Raw genomic sequence first — 22,425 nt, 5'->3', positions numbered from 1 at the left:
TCCCCCTCCTGGCCTGCTAGTGAATTTATCAAATGGAGCTTCTGGCCTGCTAGTGAATTTATACAATGGCGCCCTCTTTGAAGAAAATGGCATACGAAAGAGGAGGATAGCTAAGGTTTCTCGCCAACTCTTGTTCTGAAGAGATGCCCTTCCCTAACTACCATGAAAGATGGAATGAGAATTCGCCACGGGTGAACTGATGTAGGGATTTTTATCGGTTTGCAAATTACAGATAGGATAGACAGATGTTCGTGAATTTTGATCCCGTATTCCTCAGATGAGTGTTCCTCAAATGCAGTAGTACTGAAGAATGCAACAACAGCTTTGGGCAGTGGTGTCTCCTCAGTTGAGCTCTAAATTGACAGGATGACCTAGACTTTGCAACCTCTGTCCAAAAACCAGAGCTATCACTTTATACATCCTTTAGTGTTAACTAGAATATTACAACTCCCTGTTGTTTGCAGGGCTCACCAATGCAAGGCACAGTCAGGCCGTCATGAAGCAGACTATGTGAAGATGGCGCCTGTGTGTGTATTAGGCATTTTCACGACGTGGGCATGATAGAATTTCCTGCATTCTTCTGAGTCCACTTTACTGGAGGAACAGCTACAATTTTAGCACATTTACGAGCAATGCATAGTTGGAAATCTACTCATTTACCTAGACTTGTTGCACACGTTGACAAGCAATAATGTCTGGAGTCAGAGTTGGGCAATGAAGCCATTTCGGTCAGACATCTCTTCTACAATGCTTCATATAGTTGGTTATAGATATTGTTTTTCAGACCCATCAACTTTATGCAATGGTGCCTTGGGATTCTTTCTAAAGCGAGAAGTCTATGTGAATCCATATCATTTAGCTTAACAAATATCTTACCAAGGGTAACTTTTTGTATGAAGATGCTGCTCCTTCAGATCACTTCTAAAGCGTGTCCTGCCCTCTTATGAAGTTATGTTGCTGTTTTTCAGTAAAATGTTTCTATATTCTATTAAAATTCCATCTTTTTCACTATCCTCTGTGGTGCATTGAAATTAAGAAATTCCTATACAACGTTAGTTGTACTAGTTTTCTGTGTTGCTTTGACTCAATAATACTGTTCTGTATTGTATTAGCATGATTTATTATTCCCCCTAAGCACTAACGTTGTATAGGAATTTCATAATTGAATGTGTTGAATAGGGACCCTTTGTGTTTTTTGTTGGTATTGACCCTGTCCCAGATTTGATTTCAAGGGTATCTCCTCCTCTTTTTCATGTGCATTGAAATTAGGCACAACAGAGATCAGGCAGCACCCTCGAGTTATGTCACTTAAAGTGATCACGCCTTTGTGTAAATACAGATGGTATTCACTCTAGGGATGCTTGTCTACTGAATATGAAAACTTCAAATGTTCTGGATACAGACTGTTACATGGAGATATTTCTAAAATGAGACATCTTATGAAAGACAGAAAATACATTAACAAAGGTAAATTAAACATCGTTGTAATTTCAATGATTTAAAAAAGACAATCTGCAGAATCTGCACACTTAAAACTGTAAAAGATTTTTAGAACCTTACCCATTGTGGGTAATCTGCTGAAAATCTTTAAACAATTTTCTTTTTGCTTTTCATACTTTGTCTGAGTTTTAATCCAAACGTATGGTTTAGTGTTGCAGATTTTGCATCAAGAGCTCTCTGCCTGTGTCCCTATAGAGGAGCTGTGGTTCAACAAATAGAATGGGTACTCCTGAAGGCGAGCTATGGTCTCCTCGAGTTCCTGGTTGAAGAATCCAGTGGCAGACAGGAATGGACTGAACGGAGATGCCAGGCCTTGTCTGCACTCATTCGACTTACGTCTATCCCTGCAGGCAAGGAGCTTTTAAACATGCAGGAAAAGGTTTGTACACAATGTAGGACACTGTATTCTTGTAGGTCGGAGAGTATGATTCGCAATACTAATTATAAAGCCATGTTTACAAAATTGATAGATTTAAATCCTTAGTTTGAAATGCATACATTTATTGATACTGAGCTATTGTGACATGGGTAGTGAAGGAACCATTGTTGTTTCATTCTGACCCCCTGGAATTATTTCTTATTTAAGTATATTGCATCCTTTACGTGTAAAGACACATTTGTCTTCACAGTAATGTCATAACGCTAAAAGCTGGCATTGTTATGTGGTTGGCACTTCATGTTTCAGGCCGGCATTCGAACAGTAGGCTTTCACTGCAGGTATACACTGCATTAGCTTGGATGCTGCAGGTAAAGACCTTCTCCGGGGGTCTCTGCAGGTTTGCACTGCATCAGCTTGGATGCTGCAGGTTAAGAGCTTCTGCCGGGGTCTCTGCAGGTCTGCACTGCATCAGCTTGGATGCTGCAGGTAAAGACCTTCTCCCGGGGTCTCTGCAGGTTTGCACTGCATCAGCTTGGATGCTGCAGGTAAAGACCTTCTCCCGGGGTCTCTGCAGGTTTGCACTGCATCAGCTTGGATGCAGCAGGTTAAGAGCTTCTGCCAGGGGCTCTGCAGGTTTGCACTGCATTAGCTTGGATGCTGCAGGTTAAGAGCTTCTGCCGGGGTCTCTGCGGGTTTGCACTGCATCAGCTTGGATGCTGGAGGTTAAGAGCTTCTGCCGGGGGCTCTGCAGGTTTGCACTGCATTAGCTTGGATGCTGCAGGTTAAGAGCTTCTGCTGGGGGCTCTGCAGGTTTGCACTGCATTAGCTTGGATGCTGCAGGTTAAGAGCTCCTGCCGGGGGCTCTGCAGGTTTGCACTGCATTAGCTTGGATGCTGCAGGTTAAGAGCTCCTGACAGGGGCTCTGCAAGTTTTCACTGCATTAGCTTGTATGCTGCAGGTGAAGACCTTCTCCCAGGGTCTCTGCAGGTTTGCACTGCATCAGCTTGGATGCTGCAGGTAAAGACCTTCTCCCGGGGTCTCTGCAGGTTTGCACTGCATCAGCTTGGATGCTGCAGGTTAAGAGCTTCTGCCGGGGTCTCTGCAGGTTTGCGCAGCATCTGTTCGGATGCTGTAGGTTAAGAGCTCCTGCCGGGGGCTCTGCAAGTTTGCACTGCATCAGCTTGGATGCTGCAGGTTAAGAGCTTCTGCCGGGGGCTCTGCAGGTTTGCACTGCATTAGCTTGGATGCTGCAGGTTGAGAGCTCCTGTGGGGGCTCTGCAGGTTTGCACTGCATTAGCTTGTACGCTGCAGGTGAAGACCTTTTCCCGGGGTCTCTGTAGGCTTGCACTGCATCAGCTTGGATGCTGCAGGTTAAGAGCTTCTACCGGGGTCTCTGCAGGTTTGCGCAACATCTGTTTGGATGCTGCAGGTTAAGGGCTTCTGCCGGGTCCTCATTGTTTCACGCTGAACCCGCCACACATGTTCTGGGCCTGCTGTACCTCTTGTAATTGGCACGCCTTGAGAGCACAGCTGTCTATAATACTTATTGTTGCAAATTATTGAAACTATGCATAGAGCAGGTTATCGTTCTCTATTGGCTGTTTCATGGAGTGCTTGCATTGTAATGAATGAGCAGCTATTTTACACCTATTAAGTATACAGAATTACCAAACATTACATTCTTTGTCATAGTTACAGTGTATAAAGAAAGAAATATCTGTGTTTTTGCTGCAGCAGTTTTTTTAGTTTTGTAGTCAAGACATTTTGCCTTCAGGAGCATTCCATTTACATCCGTTATCAAGTATTAGCACAGCCAAAAGGTCTGACTTATACATGCCAACTTAGCCATGCACAAATTCTATATGCATATTTTCATAAATTAAATCCACACTGTTGCCTTTGCCAATGTTTGTTTTGTCTTGAATGTTGAAAAGGTATTGCTGATTTATTGTTCATGTGGTAAGTCAGTTAAAATCAACAAACCCTTGTAAATATGAAGCCTTTTGTAGTGCATGTGCTCTAAGGGATGTTGACATAGGAGTGACTTGTAGCTCCAGGGATTCTGTGTCACAAACTGGTGACAACCATAAAATTAGAGATCAGCTTGACAATATACTTTAAGCGAAAAACACAGTTAGTTGGTAGGCACGTCACAATGGATTTGGATGCATCCTTTACTAAGGACTGATCGGGCTAGCCCTAATGAGTTACGATACCAGTACTCTCCTAGGAGTCATTGCAGACTAAGAATCTTGAATGCATGAGTCTACCAATGCCATTGTGTACTGAAAATTGACATAACCAATTCTACAACTTTGGATAGGTGCTGTAGCATAAAGAGACTTTACTGTCACTAGCAAGTGGTGCCCTGCATCATGAGGCCACGTCACTGAATAAGGACTTAGAGCATAGGCAGAAGGTGTGGAGGTATGGCAGAGTCTAGAGCGCATCCTGAAATTACTCGGGTAACATGAATAAATGGTTAATAGCTCCAATCTAGGCACAGCGTAAAGGCAGTTTCCTTCGCGGTCAGGCTTTTCAAACTGTTTGCTATTCAAGAAACAGTATTATTTATTCTACAATGGCTTCACTGAGTTCTACAGAGAGGCGCCTTACTTTTGAACCTATTAGTCACACGTGGCTTCAACACCCTCAGTGTCTATGGATTCCCACATGTCAGAAACTGAGTCCCGACCTGTCTTCACACCACACACATGATGATGCAACATCCCAGAGTGGAGAGAATGCTGCCTTGACCTTGAAGGTGAGGATCTATTAACCACAGCAAATGGACAGGGGCTATGCAATTAGACCCTGGCAATGGGAACACTGAATGGAAATCTGTTCTTGGAAAATGCTTCCTTGGAAATGGTGATCCTATCCAACCTGCTTAACAGACCCTGGATTTTTAGCCACTGGATGATGTTGTCCCCAAGGGAGGCTCCCATGACCTCAGGGTCTGGCTTGCTTTTCAGTTGTATGTGACGGTCACTCTTTGTTTGCAAATCTGTCTCCTTCATTCTATGAAGGGCTCTATAGGCAAAGGTAGGAAGCGAGCGATCTAGCGGGAAGCACAGAAGTCGGGTGCTCCGCGTTTGATTCTGTATAACTACCGTAAGTTTACCGAAAGGGCCGGAAAAAGCGCCGAAAAGCGACGATAATAGGAGCGCGAATCTGCGAAATCTGTGTGGCACACTCGGGGGTCCGTGAAAGTATTGGCTGGAATTGCCGGTACTGTGAAGAGAGGGAGGCTGTAACGTGAGTGTGTGCCCTTAGCTGGGAGCTTCCGCCCGTGTATCATCTGGAGGGACCGTTTGGCGGATCCGGATGAGGGAGCCGGGGGCCCTGGTGAGCAACAGCGGAGGCAGCGGAGGCAGCACTGTGGAAAAGCAGTGGGAAAGCGACATACCCTTGGGGAAACGCCCATTTTAAGGGGACCAGAGAGGTCTGAGCAGTCCCAGTTTAAGACCCTCGCTAGCATATAAAAACAAATATACTGTGGCAAAACCAGTGTAAGAAGACCCACGGTCAGCCAGTCAGCACACAGGGGAGACCTGGCTTGAGCATAGAAAGCTCAGGAAGAGCAAGAGGAAGCGCGTACTAAGGGTCTAAATTGACTTCTACTCTTGGGACTGACGAACTGTTGATCTGTATGGGGTAAGGAGGTAGAGCTCCCTGCTTGAGAACTTATTTTGATTTGGCTGGCAAACCTACGAATAGACGTGTCCTATAATCTTATTAACAACACAGAGTCTATTTAGAGGCCCCAATTGGAATGGCGCCAAGGAAGGCAAAGCCAAGAAGACTTAACAAAACAAAGTGGTGAGCTTGAGGTGACGTCATTTGAAGAAGGGCTTGAAGGGGCGCCCGTGAAAAATCAGTGGAAAATGAGAAAAGGGAGGTGAGGAAAATCACAAAGAAACCCACCATAGTCGATAAAACAAAAGGAGGTGGGAAAGAAGGTGGTTTAGTGTCCAAATCTATAAAGGACTTTAAGGGTAAGCACTTTAAGTGGACACTTACACCGGGAAAAGGTCACGATCAAGAAAGTAACAAAGGGCAACCAAGTGTAGAGGAGGTCATGGCGATTGCTGATTCCTCCTTCACACAGCGTGACTTAAGTCAAATTGACCCTCCTTTGGAGCCAAGACTTTCATCTTCGCCTCGGATATTTTCCACGTTGGGGGTTGAGAATGAAATATCGGTAGAGAATGGGTCTAGAGATGTAGGGGCCCGTATGGATCTGTCAAACTCTGCTACAAGATCTGCTTTTGAAAGAAATGAAGACCATGAAGGAAACCAAAGCTCTAAGATTAAAGACTCCGTAAACGAGATGCTACGGAATGGCACGCTGGGCTTAGATATTACGACATCATCTTCTGCCTCTATGTTGGACATTATGCTAATGTTGCAAAAAATGTTGCAAGGGTTGTTAGAAGTTTCAGTACTAAATAATTCCCTGTTAAATAACTATGACATACAGTTTAAAAGAATGGTAGAAGAACTACAGGGGATAAGGGGGCAGATGCCAACAATGGTTAGACCAGTACTAGACCCCTTAATAGAAGGCAGTACTGAAGGGAACACAGGGTCACTGCAGAGGGTAGGGCTCAGTCTGAAGTGTACATTTCCAGATGTCCAATGCTGGTAAGGAGGCGGGGAAATTTTTCCTGGCCAAAACGCCTGACCCATAGATATTCTTATAAAAGAATAAAAGACCAGCCCATACATATGGAAAAAAGAAGGCACCAATAAAAGAGAAGGGTAAGGATCTGCAGTCCATGGAACAATCTTATAGAAATGGAATTCTGCTAAATAATAGGAGGGAAAAAAGCCATATAGAGAGGCAACTTGGTTCTGTAGGAGTAGTTGCCGAAGTGGAAGGGAAAATGGTACTGCGAAAATGCACCCGCAAACCCCGTAGGGAAGATACGAGTTTAAAAATTAAAGGTGATAAGCTAGGAGGGAAAGAATCCCCTAGAAACACAGTAATAGAAGGAAGAAGAACAAACACTTTACCTAGAAAGAATGAATGGCAGGGGAGTGGAGATTGGACTCACAAACGTTCTCAGATAAGATTAATAAGAACAAAATGTGGATTTACTTTAAACCCACTGACCAAGTGTTGGGGAGCAAAAAACAAAGGAAGATTGTCCCTCTAAATCGTTCCCAACTCTTATTCTCCTTCGCAAATTGCCCAAGTTTAAAAGAAATTGGTACAAAGGATCTGAGACAGGCAGGGTTCAGTAGTAACAATAAAGGCGCTGAATACACAAAAGTCCAATTCTACTCATGCCTGGTTAAGGCAGATATTTAGAAAGCTGAGAAGGAGATCTTAAAAGAGGGTATAAGCATAATCTCTGAAGCGAAAGTTGAAAAAGGGAAACAGCGAGAGGGAGACTTCCTGAGATTCCATGCAGGTTTGGGGGAAAGGCAGGTGAAGTTAGTTGCATGGGGGCAAGGTGAGAAGGCAAATATTACCATAGCAGTAGAGAACTGGGAGCCTAATAAAAACTGGGGCAATTGGGGCTCGGATAATAGGATCCTAAGTACATCTTCATGGGGTCTAAATGAATCAGGGTGCCTTAGTGAAATCGATTAGGACACTGAGTTGTCGCATACCCTGAGAATAATATCATGGAACATAAATGGATTGGGAGGACATACAAAGTTAGATAGTTTAAACCACGTTGCAAAGTACGTTGATATTATTTGTTTGCAGGAAACATGGCTATGCGGCAACACCTCAGTGGTTGAAGGGTTTGTTCAAATTCATAAGCCAGCAGTAAAATTATGGGTGGGATTATGACTCTCACCTCAACCAGGCTAGTGAAAAAGTCTAAGTTAATCAGCACAGCATGTAAATGGTTGTTGGTTTGTAAGGTATTCCTTTCGAGTAGCGAAGGGAAGGAGGAGAATCTGATCCTTATAAATGTATATATTCAATGGAGTTCTCAAAAAGAATATGATACAGAAATGGGGCTTTTTAAAAAGGATATAATTAATTTAAACGAAATGTATGGAACCGATGTAATGGTGATAATGGGCGATTTTAACCACAAACTAAATTTTGAAAAGATAGATCACTGGTTCGAGGAAATTTTAAGCTCTTATAATATAGGGTCAGCAAAATTTCCCACCTGTGAAACTACCAATCAGGATGAAGCATTAGGGAAGTTTCTGGGCTCTACGGGATTAATATGTTTAAATGGCAGGTTGGACCCAGACCGCCCAGCCACACGGACTTTTAGAGTAGGAAATCAACATTGCCCTAGAGACTATATTTTTGTGCAGACTTGGAACTATGTAATGGTAAAAAAGTTCCGGATAATCAAGCGCACGGATAGTGAACATAATGCTTTGTATTGCGAATTTTTAAGGGGGTCTACAAGCCCATGTTAGAGTGATCCCCCAAAATGTGGAATATCCCAAGCGCTTGTCTACAAAACTGACGGAAGAATATATTGAGAAATTAGTAAGCTTTCAACAAAACTTAATGAAGGATAGTGTTGAGGGACAGCAGGTAATATGGTACATGGACAAAATAGTACAGGCAGTGCATTTAAACGATAAGAAACAGGCTAAGGTAAAAGAACAACATAGCTAAGGAAGGCAACCCAAGTGGTTGAATCTTGCCTGCAGGCATAAAAAAAGAGCCATTCAGAAAATAGAGCGGAGGCAGAGGATACGATATGAAGTTGGAAACTTAGAGATCCTGCTCAACTTGAAGAAAGAATATAAATCCTTAGTAAGGAAGCAGAAAAGGATTTTTAAAGAAAAATGTTGGGGAAACCTACTAGAAGCAATAGAAACTAAAAATATAAAAGGTTTCTGGAGGTTGATACAGGATGCCGCAGGAAGGACACCGGGAAATATGAGCTGTGTGGTGGAAGAGGCGGCATGGGTAAACTACCTGGGTAATTTATACAAAGCTAATAGGAACCTGGAAATAAATAAGGAAAAATCCATTTGGACAGTCTCCGTAGAAGAGTTAAAACCAGCCTTTAAAATAGAGAAAGTAAAAGAAACAATCAAGAAGCTGAATTTATCTCGTGCAGCAGGACCAGATAACCTACCCGCCATTCTAATTAAAACTCAAATGGATTGGTGGGCAGGTTTTCTATCGCATATGTTCATGGCCATTTTAGACTCAGGCTGTATCCCTAAAACCTGGAGAGGGTCAATAATTAGGCCGTTACATAAAAAGGGTGATAGGAAGGATCCCATAAACTACAGGCTAATCAACTTGCTGGACATTGGAGAAAAGGTTTTCTCAAAAATAATCCTTGGTAGATTAAAGGAGTGGGTGGAGCGGCGGTCGATAGTCGCAATAGAACAGGGAGGCATCAAAGAAGGACACTCTACTATTGACCACCGCTTTGCCTTGTGGGCTGTGGCGCGGAAGTCCATGGAGCTGCAGGGCAAGCTCTACTGCTGCTTCGTGGACTTTCGCACAGCATTTGACTTAGTGGATAGGGAGTGTCTGTGGGAGACCATGAGAAACTATGAGGTTCCATCTGATCTTTTGATGGTAATCCAGGAGCTACATAGTCATAATTGGGTACAAGTAATTAAAGATACATCTGGCGGCCCAACACCTGAAATAGTGATATATAATAAACTTAGGCAAGGTTGTGTTTTGGCTCCGCTCCTTTTTGCCATATTCCTAGCAGATCTGCCCCTTACCTTGGGGTCTGCCAGAGGCGCAAGCCCAAAAGTAAATGGTAGGCACTTGTCCTGTTTGCTGTATGCCGACGATCTAGTAATATTGGACCAAACCGAGGTGGGTCTACAAAGAAAGCTGAATACTTTCAGCGCATACTGTACGGTAAAACGATTGACAGTAAACATGGACAAAACAAAAATTCTGTGCTTCGGGAAGAGGAATACGAAGTGCAATTGGTACTTGGGCCAAACTAAATTAGAAATTGTAAATGAATACAAATATCTTGGAATATGGTTTACAAATTCTTTGAAGTGGGGTATGGACCTTGAGGCACAGAAAAAAAAGCACAACTGGCGGTATGTGGGCTGAAAAGATTCAATCGTAGTTATGGAGATATGTCTCGTAAACCCCTATTGACGGCCTATAAAGCAATGATTACCCCGCAACTCCAATACGGTTCAGAAATGTTTTATATCAATGGTAAAAGCTCCTGGGATAAAGAGGAAGGGAAATGTTTAAAATCATTATTGTCCCTTCCAAGCTCGGCAATGATCCAGGCAATTAGACTGGAATCGGGTCTGACGGCGTGGAATGTTCAGGTGAAACAAAGTTTACTCCGATTTTGAAATCGTTTAGGACTCGGTGAGGTCACAAAGGTATCTCAATGGTGTATGAAAGAAATTCAAGTAAGTGAGCTAAAATGGGCAAAAACCGCAAGAAGTAAACTTCAGTCCATTTGTGACCACCTGAAGGTGAAAATAGATCTGAAGACATTACAAATCAATATAATAAAGAGTGTTCTTAAAATGCAGGGAAAAGAATTGTCTAGAGCCATAGACCGGGAGTATCTGAGTAAGAAAGACTCTGTAAAATGTATGAGCAATAGCTGGGAGAAAGACATAAGCTATCCTTACTTAGACATATTACCGAATCGATGGTTAAGAATGGAAGTTCTTAGGATAAGAATTGGTATTAATCCGGCTGTAACAAATAGTGCAATAAATTCTGAACTAATGCAACCTGATGGTAAATGCATGTGTAAGATGGGGATGAAATGTAACATTCTACACATTTTATTGGATTGTCGAAAATTTTTAAATTTACCTAAATTATTTCTTCGCCCGATCTTTTTAAGGTATGATGTAAAGGCGCGCTTGCAAGCGTGGGAGATTCTTGCGTATATGGAAAATCTAGATATCGCGATAGCCATTGGAAAGTATATGCAGGGTGTATATAAGTTCCCTACTTCATTAGAGGCTTAAGTGCAGAAAAGCGTATCACAATCTAAAATGAAATAATATTGTGTTTTAAAACTGTTTGGAATGAAGTTTTAAGGAAAATATGATTTGTAATGTTAGGAATAATTTTATAATGTGTAAATGTTTTAAATGACAATGTATGAGTTGTGGTTTAAGGACCAAATGGTCTGAATAAACTTTATGTTTGACCTTGAACTTGAACTCTATAGGCAAAGGAATGGCTTGCTGCTTGTTTGGTAGTGGCTGCTTTCTCCAATACACTAGGGTCATTTCTGGCTCACTGAGACCACACATGCTTTCCACAGGACCCCATGTGTTTAGGGAAACAGAGGTTCAGTGTTGGCTCAATAGGGTCCTGTGCAAAAAGTAAGGTCCCTCAGGGGGACACAAGGTTATTATTTAAGCTAGACAATTAATCATTAAGCGAGCAAAAAAGTAGTCGGAGAGCATATGCGGTTAAAATAGACAATTTATTTTACACATGCATGTTTAGCAATAGTCAGAGTTACCAGGTGCTCACATAAAGTGAAAAGTGTGTGATGTGACAAGGTGAGGTAAACTAAAACATAACATCACATTGACAACAGAAATAGGAACTTTGCATGAGTAAGTACAATTGGGGAAGTTCCTGTTGTAGGGATCAATGGCGTTTCGATCTTTTAGGGACTTAAGATCATCTTCAGGACAATAAGTGAGCAACCTGAAATCTCTGGTGGGGCCACAGTCCCAGGGGGGTCGACGAGGCAGTCTTAGGCAGGTGCAGGAATTGCCGCTTGCATTGGAGTGCTGTTAATTTTTAGGTCAATCATGGAGGGACTACTTCCAGCTACAACTGAAATGTAGCTATAACAGTGGATGTGGCCACTGAGAAAGAAAACCTGGGAAAAGAAGCAGCACAAGGCAGCTATGCACTTGAAGAAGGAATCAAACCAGGTGAAGAAGCAGAAGGGTGAGAATTCTCAGACACAGAAGATAGCACCCAATCATAAGTTATATTAGGACACCTCTTTAATTATGCAATAGTAGATGTGTCTTCTCTAAAACATTGTTGGCTGCTGCTGGTCATCTCACAAGGCCCTGAAAGTAATGGCTTTACTAAGTTGTACCCATCATACCCCATGTTCTTAACATTAGGAATTTGAACCTGTGGTTGCTGATGAGGGCACTCATTTATGGGGACCACTACTTATTTTACATCATCACACATTTCCTGAGTGTAAGAGAGGAAAGTACAAACAAATAGGGAAGAAAGAGGAAGCGAAAGACGGAAATATTGTCACAAAAGGAGAAAGCATGAACCTGTAATTGTGAGATAAATTGGCGGATAGTGTCTGGTAGCCGATTAAAGAGCCCTGAGGTGGTTTCCAGGTTATGCTTTCTTGGTGTTCGCTGTGCTGACATTTAATAGCGCCGGCTGCGCGCTTCTGAGCACCTCTTTGGGCATCGGCACTCATTATGTTCCAAATTAAGCAGTAAGACGTATACTTGCTTATTTCTGAACCGCTCCTATACTTGCACACAGACAGACTGCTGCCCCTGTCCTGCCTTTAAGACACACTCATGAACTTGCTTCCTTATTCACTGTGTGTGTGTGCCTCCGAGACAACCCCAGCCCAAGAATATTCGAAAAAAACAACTTTGCCCAAGCAGTCCAAGAGGCAAATTTGAGATAAACAACCATAACAACGACCGTGTTGTGACAACGCATACCATTACCCCGCGAGTCGTTACAATGACTTGCGGAGGGGGGAGAAGGTGTTGGATTTAAAATCCAACACCTTCCCTACAGTCTGCACAGACTGGAGTTGGAATAGTAAATTTTACTATTCCAACATCTAGCGCCCCCTTCCGCAAGTCGTTTTTACGACTTGCCAGGTGATGGTATCCGTTGTTAAAACGCGGTCGTTGTAACAACTGCGTTGTAACAACATGCGGGGTAATGGTATGCGGGGAAAAGAGGCATATTCCAAATTTGATATTCAAATTCCTGTCTTAGAATATTTTGGAGAAAGTCTAGTATTAACCAAATATTATAAAATATATGAAAACACATAGGTATTCCAGTAGTTCACATAAACAACATTTGACTGAGCAGAATGCCTTGATTTTAGGTGGAATTTGAATATGTTTGGGAGACCGCTGCTAGCAAGGAACTCTGTGCTTGACTTTATAACAGTGACTTTAGTAAGCTGACTGATAGTCAGACCTTCACACTCAGTGGCCTTTTGGTGTTTTTGATCCATGCTAAGGTAATTCATACAGTGTCGGAATTACATTTTTTATGTTTCTGTAATCCTAATTGGAGAAAGCAAAGGCAACATGCATGGTACACACAATTAAACACAGCTGTGTAGTCCCACATGTTAACATTTATGGTAAGGAGCGAGGAACTCCAGGTTTCTATTATTGCCTCCATGTTTTTATACCCCAAATGTCGATCTATGGACTTGACTCCTAGACCAAGGGCTGGGGAAAAGAAAGTAGGGTTTTGTGAACTGCAACCGCTAAGCCTCTTAACACATATATCAATGGGTGCTGTTTGGAGCGGCAAGATGGTGGTCGCACTCTGAGTCCTCCGGACCACACCGTCATCCGCCCCCATCCATCACCATTGGGACGCCTCCTCTTTGCTAAGAAGTGCTTCTCAGTGCCCCTGGACCTACCTGCTGTGATGACCTCCCGTGGCTAGGTGTGGATGCCCTGTCTGCCTACCATTTGCCAACAATCCGCATTCCCCCCCAACATGGCAGCCTGGACGCTGCCTCATCACTGGCTCCCATCAGCACCACAACCTGGGATCCCATCGCCCCCCATCGACCTGAGCTACTGCCTGGAGATCCCGGCCACTACCTGCTCGGGAGATTGCTCCCCACCTCCATATACCTTCCAGCATCCCCGTCCAGGGGCCTACACACTCTGTGGCAGAGGCCCTTGCGGCCACTTGCGAGACGCCACTGGCCTGACCCTTGGGGAAGGTGGGCCTCCTTCTGACCTCGTCTGGTCCCGGGCTCCTGCTCCTTGCCCGACCCAAGGCCGCTTGCACCGCAGGTTGGTTCCTGTCCCAGGAGAGCAGGAGCCTCTGCAAATGCATCCTGACCAGGCTCTGATAGCCCACAGCCTTTGATTAGCTTTCTTGTTCCTGGACTGCGATTATGCTGGCTCCAGGTGCCTGTGCCTGTCGGTGGCGATGGCGGATGGGCCCCCCGGCCACTGGGCGCTGCCCTGGAGGACTTTGCCCTGGCCCCCAGCGTACAGGTTTGCTGATGCCTCTTGGGTCACCCGGACAGGAGCCTGAAGGTACAACTATGCGAGGGCAACTACCTATTGACTTTGGACCTCCCAAGTGGCCCCCTAACACTTCCAACTCCTGCTACAGTGACGGCGGGCCTGGTTGACTTGTGGCCCTGAGGCCCTTGGAATGGTGATCTGTCCCCCAAAGACTAGGGCTTCACAAGTGGTGGTGCCACCCCAACGCACACTCCCCTGTGGTTGACACATGTCTACGGCCTACCTGCCTGCAACCCACTAACTGTACAAAGCTCTCAGCGCTCTCGACGGTGAGGGCTGGGCCCGGTTGACTAGGACCGGCCCAGCTCGTGTTGTCTCTGTGGTCCAGCCTCATCTCGGCGGAGGCTCGGCTGAGGCTCGGCGGATGCTCTGCGGTGCTCGTTCACCTCGCCTCACCTCACTGCAGAACTTGCTAGTCCCCCTGCTCATCAGCTGCATAAATCCCTTTGGACTGGGTGAAGTGCACTATTCCCTAGGGCTCGGCTGCTCGTGATGCCGCAGTATTGTGGCAAGCGGATCGGGTCCCCTGCTGAGGAAGTGTGTCGTTCTGCCACGTCCCCCCTATCGACATGTCCAAAGATAAACCTGCTCTCCTGGTGACCTTTCAGACCCGCATGGAACAGAACACCCCTGGACTCAGGTCCGGTCAGAATGGGGCCAACTGTGCCATAAAGGCATCCTTGGTGGAGAGAAATCTCGCAATAGTCCTCCCGGACTGCTGTGGAAGCCAAGATAGTTGAGGTGCGTGTGGACGTTGCCCTGCTATGCCAGGACCTGTGTAATGCTTCAGCCAGGATCATGGAGGCTGAAATCCGCTTATGCACAGTGGAGGATGATGTCACTACTCCTCAGGCACCAGCCTTCTCACACATACGACGGAGCTACATCACCACACTGAAGACACTGATCTAGATGCAATAACGTGCGTGTGGTTGGAATTCCGGAGGGCATTGAATCTCAAAAGTCACAGAATACCTTCAAACTTGGATCAAGTCCTGGATGCCCCTGGTCCAGATGTCCCCCTGGTTGCAATAGAGAGGACAGACATGGCACTGACTCCTAAACTGCCCCCTGAAGCACCTCCCTGGCCGATGATTGCTTGAATTCTGAACTTCAGGGATAGAGACGCAATCTTGAAAGAGGTTCATTCCCGCGCTGACCTCCGCTGTGGTTATGCCAAGGTTCGCCTCTTTCCCAACGACACCAGGGAGGTTCAGCAGCAATGCTCTTACCTGGTGGTCAAGCAGAAGCTCTGGGAACTTGACCTTCAGCATCACCTTCTATTCCCAGCCAAGCTCCGAATGGTCCATGCAAACAAGTCCTTCTTCTTCAATACCCCGGAGTCTGCTTTGACTTGGCTCACAGAGGAGCGCCCACCTCATGGACCTGGCGAGGCCTCCCTGTGAGGGGCTGGACTCGCCAGGCCATCTTGAACAGAAACAGCATCTGAACCGCGGCACTACCGTCCTCGCTCATGAAAGAGACACAATACTATAAGACCCAAATCTTCCTCAGTTTCCTCCCAAACATGAGGCCAGTCTGCATCCTCGAAACAATCCCTCTGGGCCTCTGATGCTGTGGGACACCAGATGAATCACAAGGGCCTTCTGACTGAGACTTTCCCTCCTCCTGCCAAGCTACTGGCAGACACTGACTTATTGCAGAGCCCTGTCCAGTTACTATTTGTTTCAGGGCACAGAGGCATCCATTCCTGAAACTTGATAACTGTGTAATCCTGATGGCAGTCACTTATCCTACGCCAGTAAGGTGACCATAAGGGGATATGCCAAGGGGCGAATTTGTGCCCTCCATTTGGGGGGAAGCCCTATGACAGACCTTCATGACGGAGTTCCTTGGCAACTGAACCTCTTGTGTGAGGAAATCCAACTCCAATCCCAAGAGGATGCTAAGCACCTATGGTACCCCATGATAGACAGGGTCTAAGGGCGGGGAGATAAAATAGAAAGCTGTTATACTGGTTGATCTCTCGTCCACTTGCAAACAGAATTGTGCACAAAATCACCAGTGAACTTGATAATACTCACCATACTCTCCCGGAGATAGCACAAACATTTGCCCACTACTACAACCACCTATACGTGGCTTCTTCTTAGGCGGACTCTGATTCTGCCACCCAGGTTCTTAATGATATGCCTCTTCCTCGCCTCTCCCGAGCTGAGGATCGAATACTAGACTAGCCCTTCACAGCTGAAGAGGTTGGGGCAGTTGGATTGATGGATCCCCGCAGAGTACTACACAACATTCCGGGACAATCTGACTCCCCAACTTCTTGCCCTCTACAACGAAGTAGCGCAGAAGGGTGCCTTTGCTCCGGCGATATATGCTACTACAATCTGGGTAATCCCAAAAAACGCAGCCCCCCCCCCCCCCTCAGCGGCCTGCGCTGACTATTGTCCAATATCACTCATTAACGGTGAGGTCAAGAACTTTGCCATGCTTCTGGCCACCCGCCTTAAGCAGGTTCTCCACACACTCATACACCTGGATCAATGAGGCTTTATGCTGGCCCGCAGTACAAGGAATTGCCTCCAGCTCCTTCGCGTGGCCCTAGCCCGCCATCCTCTCCTTCCATCCAGGCTGGCCTTGCTTATAATTGATTTTGATAAGGCATTCAATACTGTGGACTGAGGATACTTGAGGTGATCGGGCCTGCTTCAGTGGGCTAGTCTGGGCGCTGTACTCTAATCCCACAGTGTGGGTCCAGGTTAACAGTGTGCTCTCCAATGTCTTTTCTATTGAAAGGGGGACTAGGCAGGTCTGTCCCTTGTCTTCTCTCTTCTTTGTGCTGGGGATCAAACCAATCGGTACAAAAGGGGGTGGTGATGGACGGAGCATCAGAACCAATCAAACACTCACACCCAGTCAACAGATCTGGGTTTGATCCATCACCGTTCTTTAGCCCACTCTGCCACCCCAGTTCAGACATGGCCATATGCAAATCAGTCTGACCCTGTGCCTCATGGGAACAGTCCAGCCCGAACTGCCAAGCCATGCCTTCCCTGGACCGGAAACAAGCTTCCTAGGACCGGTTTCTGGCATTTCAGCCGTCTTCAGCCAGGCTTGCTTGAATCCAGTGGCAAAGTGAGCAAGGGACTCACGTCTGAGCATACCCTGCCAACTTATGGCGGACAAAGCGGTACAAAAGGGGGTGGTGATGGACGGAGCATCAGAACCAATCAAACACTCACACCCAGTCAACAGATCTGGGTTTGATCCATCACCGTTCTTTAGCCCACTCTGCCACCCCAGTTCAGACATGGCCATATGCAAATCAGTCTGACCCTGTGCCTCATGGGAACAGTCCAGCCCGAACTGCCAAGCCATGCCTTCCCTGGACCGGAAACAAGCTTCCTAGGACCGGTTTCTGGCATTTCAGCCGTCTTCAGCCAGGCTTGCTTGAATCCAGTGGCAAAGTGAGCAAGGGACTCACGTCTGAGCATACCCTGCCAACTTATGGCGGACAAAGCGGTACAAAAGGGGGTGGTGATGGACGGAGCATCAGAACCAATCAAACACTCACACCCAGTCAACAGATCTGGGTTTGATCCATCACCGTTCTTTAGCCCACTCTGCCACCCCAGTTCAGACATGGCCATATGCAAATCAGTCTGACCCTGTGCCTCATGGGAACAGTCCAGCCCGAACTGCCAAGCCATGCCTTCCCTGGACCGGAAACAAGCTTCCTAGGACCGGTTTCTGGCATTTCAGCCGTCTTCAGCCAGGCTTGCTTGAATCCAGTGGCAAAGTGAGCAAGGGACTCACGTCTGAGCATACCCTGCCAACTTATGGCGGACAAAGCGGTACAAAAGGGGGTGGTGATGGACGGAGCATCAGAACCAATCAAACACTCACACCCAGTCAACAGATCTGGGTTTGATCCATCACCGTTCTTTAGCCCACTCTGCCACCCCAGTTCAGACATGGCCATATGCAAATCAGTCTGACCCTGTGCCTCATGGGAACAGTCCAGCCCGAACTGCCAAGCCATGCCTTCCCTGGACCGGAAACAAGCTTCCTAGGACCGGTTTCTGGCATTTCAGCCGTCTTCAGCCAGGCTTGCTTGAATCCAGTGGCAAAGTGAGCAAGGGACTCACGTCTGAGCATACCCTGCCAACTTATGGCGGACAAAGCGGTACAAAAGGGGGTGGTGATGGACGGAGCATCAGAACCAATCAAACACTCACACCCAGTCAACAGATCTGGGTTTGATCCATCACCGTTCTTTAGCCCACTCTGCCACCCCAGTTCAGACATGGCCATATGCAAATCAGTCTGACCCTGTGCCTCATGGGAACAGTCCAGCCCGAACTGCCAAGCCATGCCTTCCCTGGACCGGAAACAAGCTTCCTAGGACCGGTTTCTGGCATTTCAGCCGTCTTCAGCCAGGCTTGCTTGAATCCAGTGGCAAAGTGAGCAAGGGACTCACGTCTGAGCATACCCTGCCAACTTATGGCGGACAAAGCGGTACAAAAGGGGGTGGTGATGGACGGAGCATCAGAACCAATCAAACACTCACACCCAGTCAACAGATCTGGGTTTGATCCATCACCGTTCTTTAGCCCACTCTGCCACCCCAGTTCAGACATGGCCATATGCAAATCAGTCTGACCCTGTGCCTCATGGGAACAGTCCAGCCCGAACTGCCAAGCCATGCCTTCCCTGGACCGGAAACAAGCTTCCTAGGACCGGTTTCTGGCATTTCAGCCGTCTTCAGCCAGGCTTGCTTGAATCCAGTGGCAAAGTGAGCAAGGGACTCACGTCTGAGCATACCCTGCCAACTTATGGCGGACAAAGCGGTACAAAAGGGGGTGGTGATGGACGGAGCATCAGAACCAATCAAACACTCACACCCAGTCAACAGATCTGGGTTTGATCCATCACCGTTCTTTAGCCCACTCTGCCACCCCAGTTCAGACATGGCCATATGCAAATCAGTCTGACCCTGTGCCTCATGGGAACAGTCCAGCCCGAACTGCCAAGCCATGCCTTCCCTGGACCGGAAACAAGCTTCCTAGGACCGGTTTCTGGCATTTCAGCCGTCTTCAGCCAGGCTTGCTTGAATCCAGTGGCAAAGTGAGCAAGGGACTCACGTCTGAGCATACCCTGCCAACTTATGGCGGACAAAGCGGTACAAAAGGGGGTGGTGATGGACGGAGCATCAGAACCAATCAAACACTCACACCCAGTCAACAGATCTGGGTTTGATCCATCACCGTTCTTTAGCCCACTCTGCCACCCCAGTTCAGACATGGCCATATGTGATGCTCAGAAGCGCAGATGGAGGTGGAGCGAGAAACATGTGTACCACATAGCCCACTACATGATTGAGGTCCTTCTTCACCTTGCAGACCCTATGGTGAGCAAATCCCACTGCCCCCACATCCTCCAGTGTTTTGGAGTGGCCTCGGGCCTCCGGGTGAACCCCTCTAAATCGGTGCTGGTGCCTCTGGCTCCAACCTGAGATTGTTTTGATTGGCAGGACAATATCCCTATACTCCATCTCAGTTTTAAATACCTAGGTGTCTGGGTGGCACTTCACCCCAAACTTATCTGGTACCTCTACCTTGGGCCTTTGACGTGGAAGGTTAAAGAAGACCTCAACAAATGACAATCCCTTCCATTGAATGTGATGGGCTGCATAGCCCTATGTTAGATGATGATCCTGCAGAGATTTCTTTATGCCTTTCATAATTTCCCAATATTTATACAGCAGGCATAGATCCGTACCCTGGATAGAGATGTGACCTGCTTTCTGTGGTACACGTCTGGACTTTGCATCACACTTGCCCATTGCAACATGCCCCGTATGATGGAGACTTAGATATTGCCAATTTGTATATTTATTGCCTTGCCTCCCAACTTCTGGTATTTACATGACTGGTTCAACTGGGGTTGGTCAGATCCCGCGTACCTACTTAAGTTATCACTTTTGGGGTTCCATCAGATTGTGGGCCATGCTTTATGGATCCCCGATCCCCCGGGCCGCTCCCTCAGTGACCAGAGGGGTTTTACTCACCTGAAAGGATGCACTCCACCACACTCATTAGGACACAACATTTCTGCAAACTCCCCTCTGGCACTGCACCTGGGTGCATGAGATGGCAGCGCTACAAGGATTCAGGATATGGGACCTCATTGGCATCTCGCAGCTGGGTGATGTGTGGTCAGGGTTGCACATACGGTCCTTTCAGCAACTCCAAGATACCTATACACTTACCACCACACAATTCTACCAATACCTCCAACTGCGACACGCACTCCACACTCATGCATCTCAGACCAACCCTCTCCCTGCGTTTAGCCCGCTGGAGGCCAAGCTTCTTATGGGTGCACTGGGCAAGGGAGGGGTCCCCAAAATGTACTGTACATTGAGAATCAATGCCCCGGGTATCCTGGATCACCTTAGGTCTCGATGGGAGAGCTGGCTGAGTTCCCTTGAGGATGACAATTGGCAGGAAGCAATGATGGCATTTAGGTCCATCTCCTCCAGGCTTCGCCTGATTCAGGCATATTATCAATATTGTGTCTACCGTACTCCGGCTAGGTTGCACCGGGCGGGTCTCCATCCTGTACCCACGTACCTGAGCTGCGGGATGATCCTGCTGACTTCTGCCATATGATGTGGTTGTGCCCCAGGATTCAGGAGTTTTGGACTGCAGTGGTGGGGGAATTAACTGAAGTGCTGGGTTGAAAGGTCGCCCTTCAACCTTGGTGCTCTTGCTGGGTGCCCTGGAAGGCTCCAGGGGCTCAAGGGCAGATCTAGCTTTTTGAGTACAGCCCTCATGGGGGCCAAATAGGACATTGCTGCTCGCTGGAAAAACCCTGCCCTTCCACCCTTTTGCAATGCAGTCGGGGGTGGATTAGTGTGCACAACAGGAGCGACCTGTCTATGAGGCCCGGGAATTTGTCCATGAGGCAAGGTATAGGGGAAGTTGCTGGAACAGTTAGTTGAGGGCCAAACCCATCGGTATATGTGTTTATGTGTTGCTTCTAAACCATGATATCATACCACCTTTTTGGTCTGTGCCCTGGTTAACTGCTGTATCACTTTCTGCTGTAATAATTGTGTGTCTTGCTGTACCATCTGTGCAAAAATCCAATAAAGTCTGTTTATCAAAAAAACACATATATCTACTACTATGTCAAAAATATTTTCTTAAGGCCAAACTCTAAGAAGTCTCCCTCCGTGTCTTAAAAACGAAGGAGAGAAACACCAGACTAATCGTGCAACCTAGTTCATCCAACATTTTCAGGCAGGAAGGAGAGCTCGTGCCTTGTAATCCTCCCGCGCCAACTCAGCCCTCTGTATGGTACCTATGTAACTCTCAAGCGATCCTGCCTGGGCAAAATCGAATATCTTTCCCCTCATAATTCACCCTCTGGCTCCGTGGGATTTTCTAGAGCAGCTTTATCTTCACTCTGTGATTCCAGAGCTGTGGGCCCCAGTTATGCAGTCTGGTGACTGTACTGACTGAATTTGAATTAATTTGACTGTTCGATGAATTAAAATTATTACAAGGCACAATTAGTTAAAAAGATAAAGCAATAAATAAAAAGCAGAAGTTTAAGAATATCTCTAACAAAACCACCGATAGTGATGTTCGTTCGGGTGTAAGGTGTTCGCGTTCAGTTTTGTAAACGTTATATTCAAAAACTTTGCAAAGTACAATAACTCAGAAACATCTACTCCGCTCAAACAGCATCTCAGGGCATCCTTGCATGTCAAAATGACCCTCTTAAAAATCGGTTTTACAAGCTTATTTATCATTATCTTGGTTTGTGATTCTTTTGCTGTTAGTTTGTTCTGTTGGTTACAATTAATGCACTTCATCCAGGGTGCGCTGTAACCCTAGTTTGGTATGATCCAAGGTAACTAAGTCATCTGCATTCTGCAGGATTTTAATCTTTTGTGTTTCAATACTGGATGGAAAAGTTCTACCTCTGGCCGGTGCTGATGCAATAGCTGCAGCGTAAATTAAAAATAACAATAGGGCTGAAATGCATCCTGTTTGTCTAGTGTTGGTATAGGTTCTGTCACATGACTGCCAGAAGCTGTTCTAACTCTGACCCAAGTGGCTGTGTAGAGTGACCTAATAGCGTTCAAAAGGGGCTGTGGAATTTCCCAATTGGTCAGTTTTGCTCAGAGTGTGCTCCCGCTGACCTTGTCAAAAGCAGCTGTGTAATTTACCAAGCATGCGCAAAGGGTGGGGACCAGGAGAATGTGTGCAGTCATTTTCTAATTACCAAAGCCATCAAGGGGGCAGGGTAAATATTCCAAGGTGCAAGCTCTCACCTCGTTTCCAAATGTTTTA

General features: G+C 46.4%; 1 protein-coding gene across 1 annotated transcript in view; it reads left to right on the top strand.

Moving 5' to 3' along the window:
- Window positions 1–22,425, top strand: part of LOC146821513 (uncharacterized) — a 436,639-nt gene that overhangs the window by 333,164 nt on the left and 81,050 nt on the right. The window contains exon 14 of the mRNA XM_085612507.1: window positions 1,651–1,879. Coding sequence (XP_085468633.1) covers window positions 1,651–1,879 — 229 coding nt within the window. The remainder of the gene's footprint in view (window positions 1–1,650; window positions 1,880–22,425) is intronic.

Source organism: Triturus cristatus, chromosome 6 (genome assembly GCF_964204655.1).
Source record: "Triturus cristatus chromosome 6, aTriCri1.1, whole genome shotgun sequence".
Lineage (NCBI taxonomy): Eukaryota > Metazoa > Chordata > Amphibia > Caudata > Salamandridae > Triturus > Triturus cristatus.
Note: the sequence above shows the minus strand (reverse complement) of the source record. Positions and strands in the feature narration are given on the sequence as shown.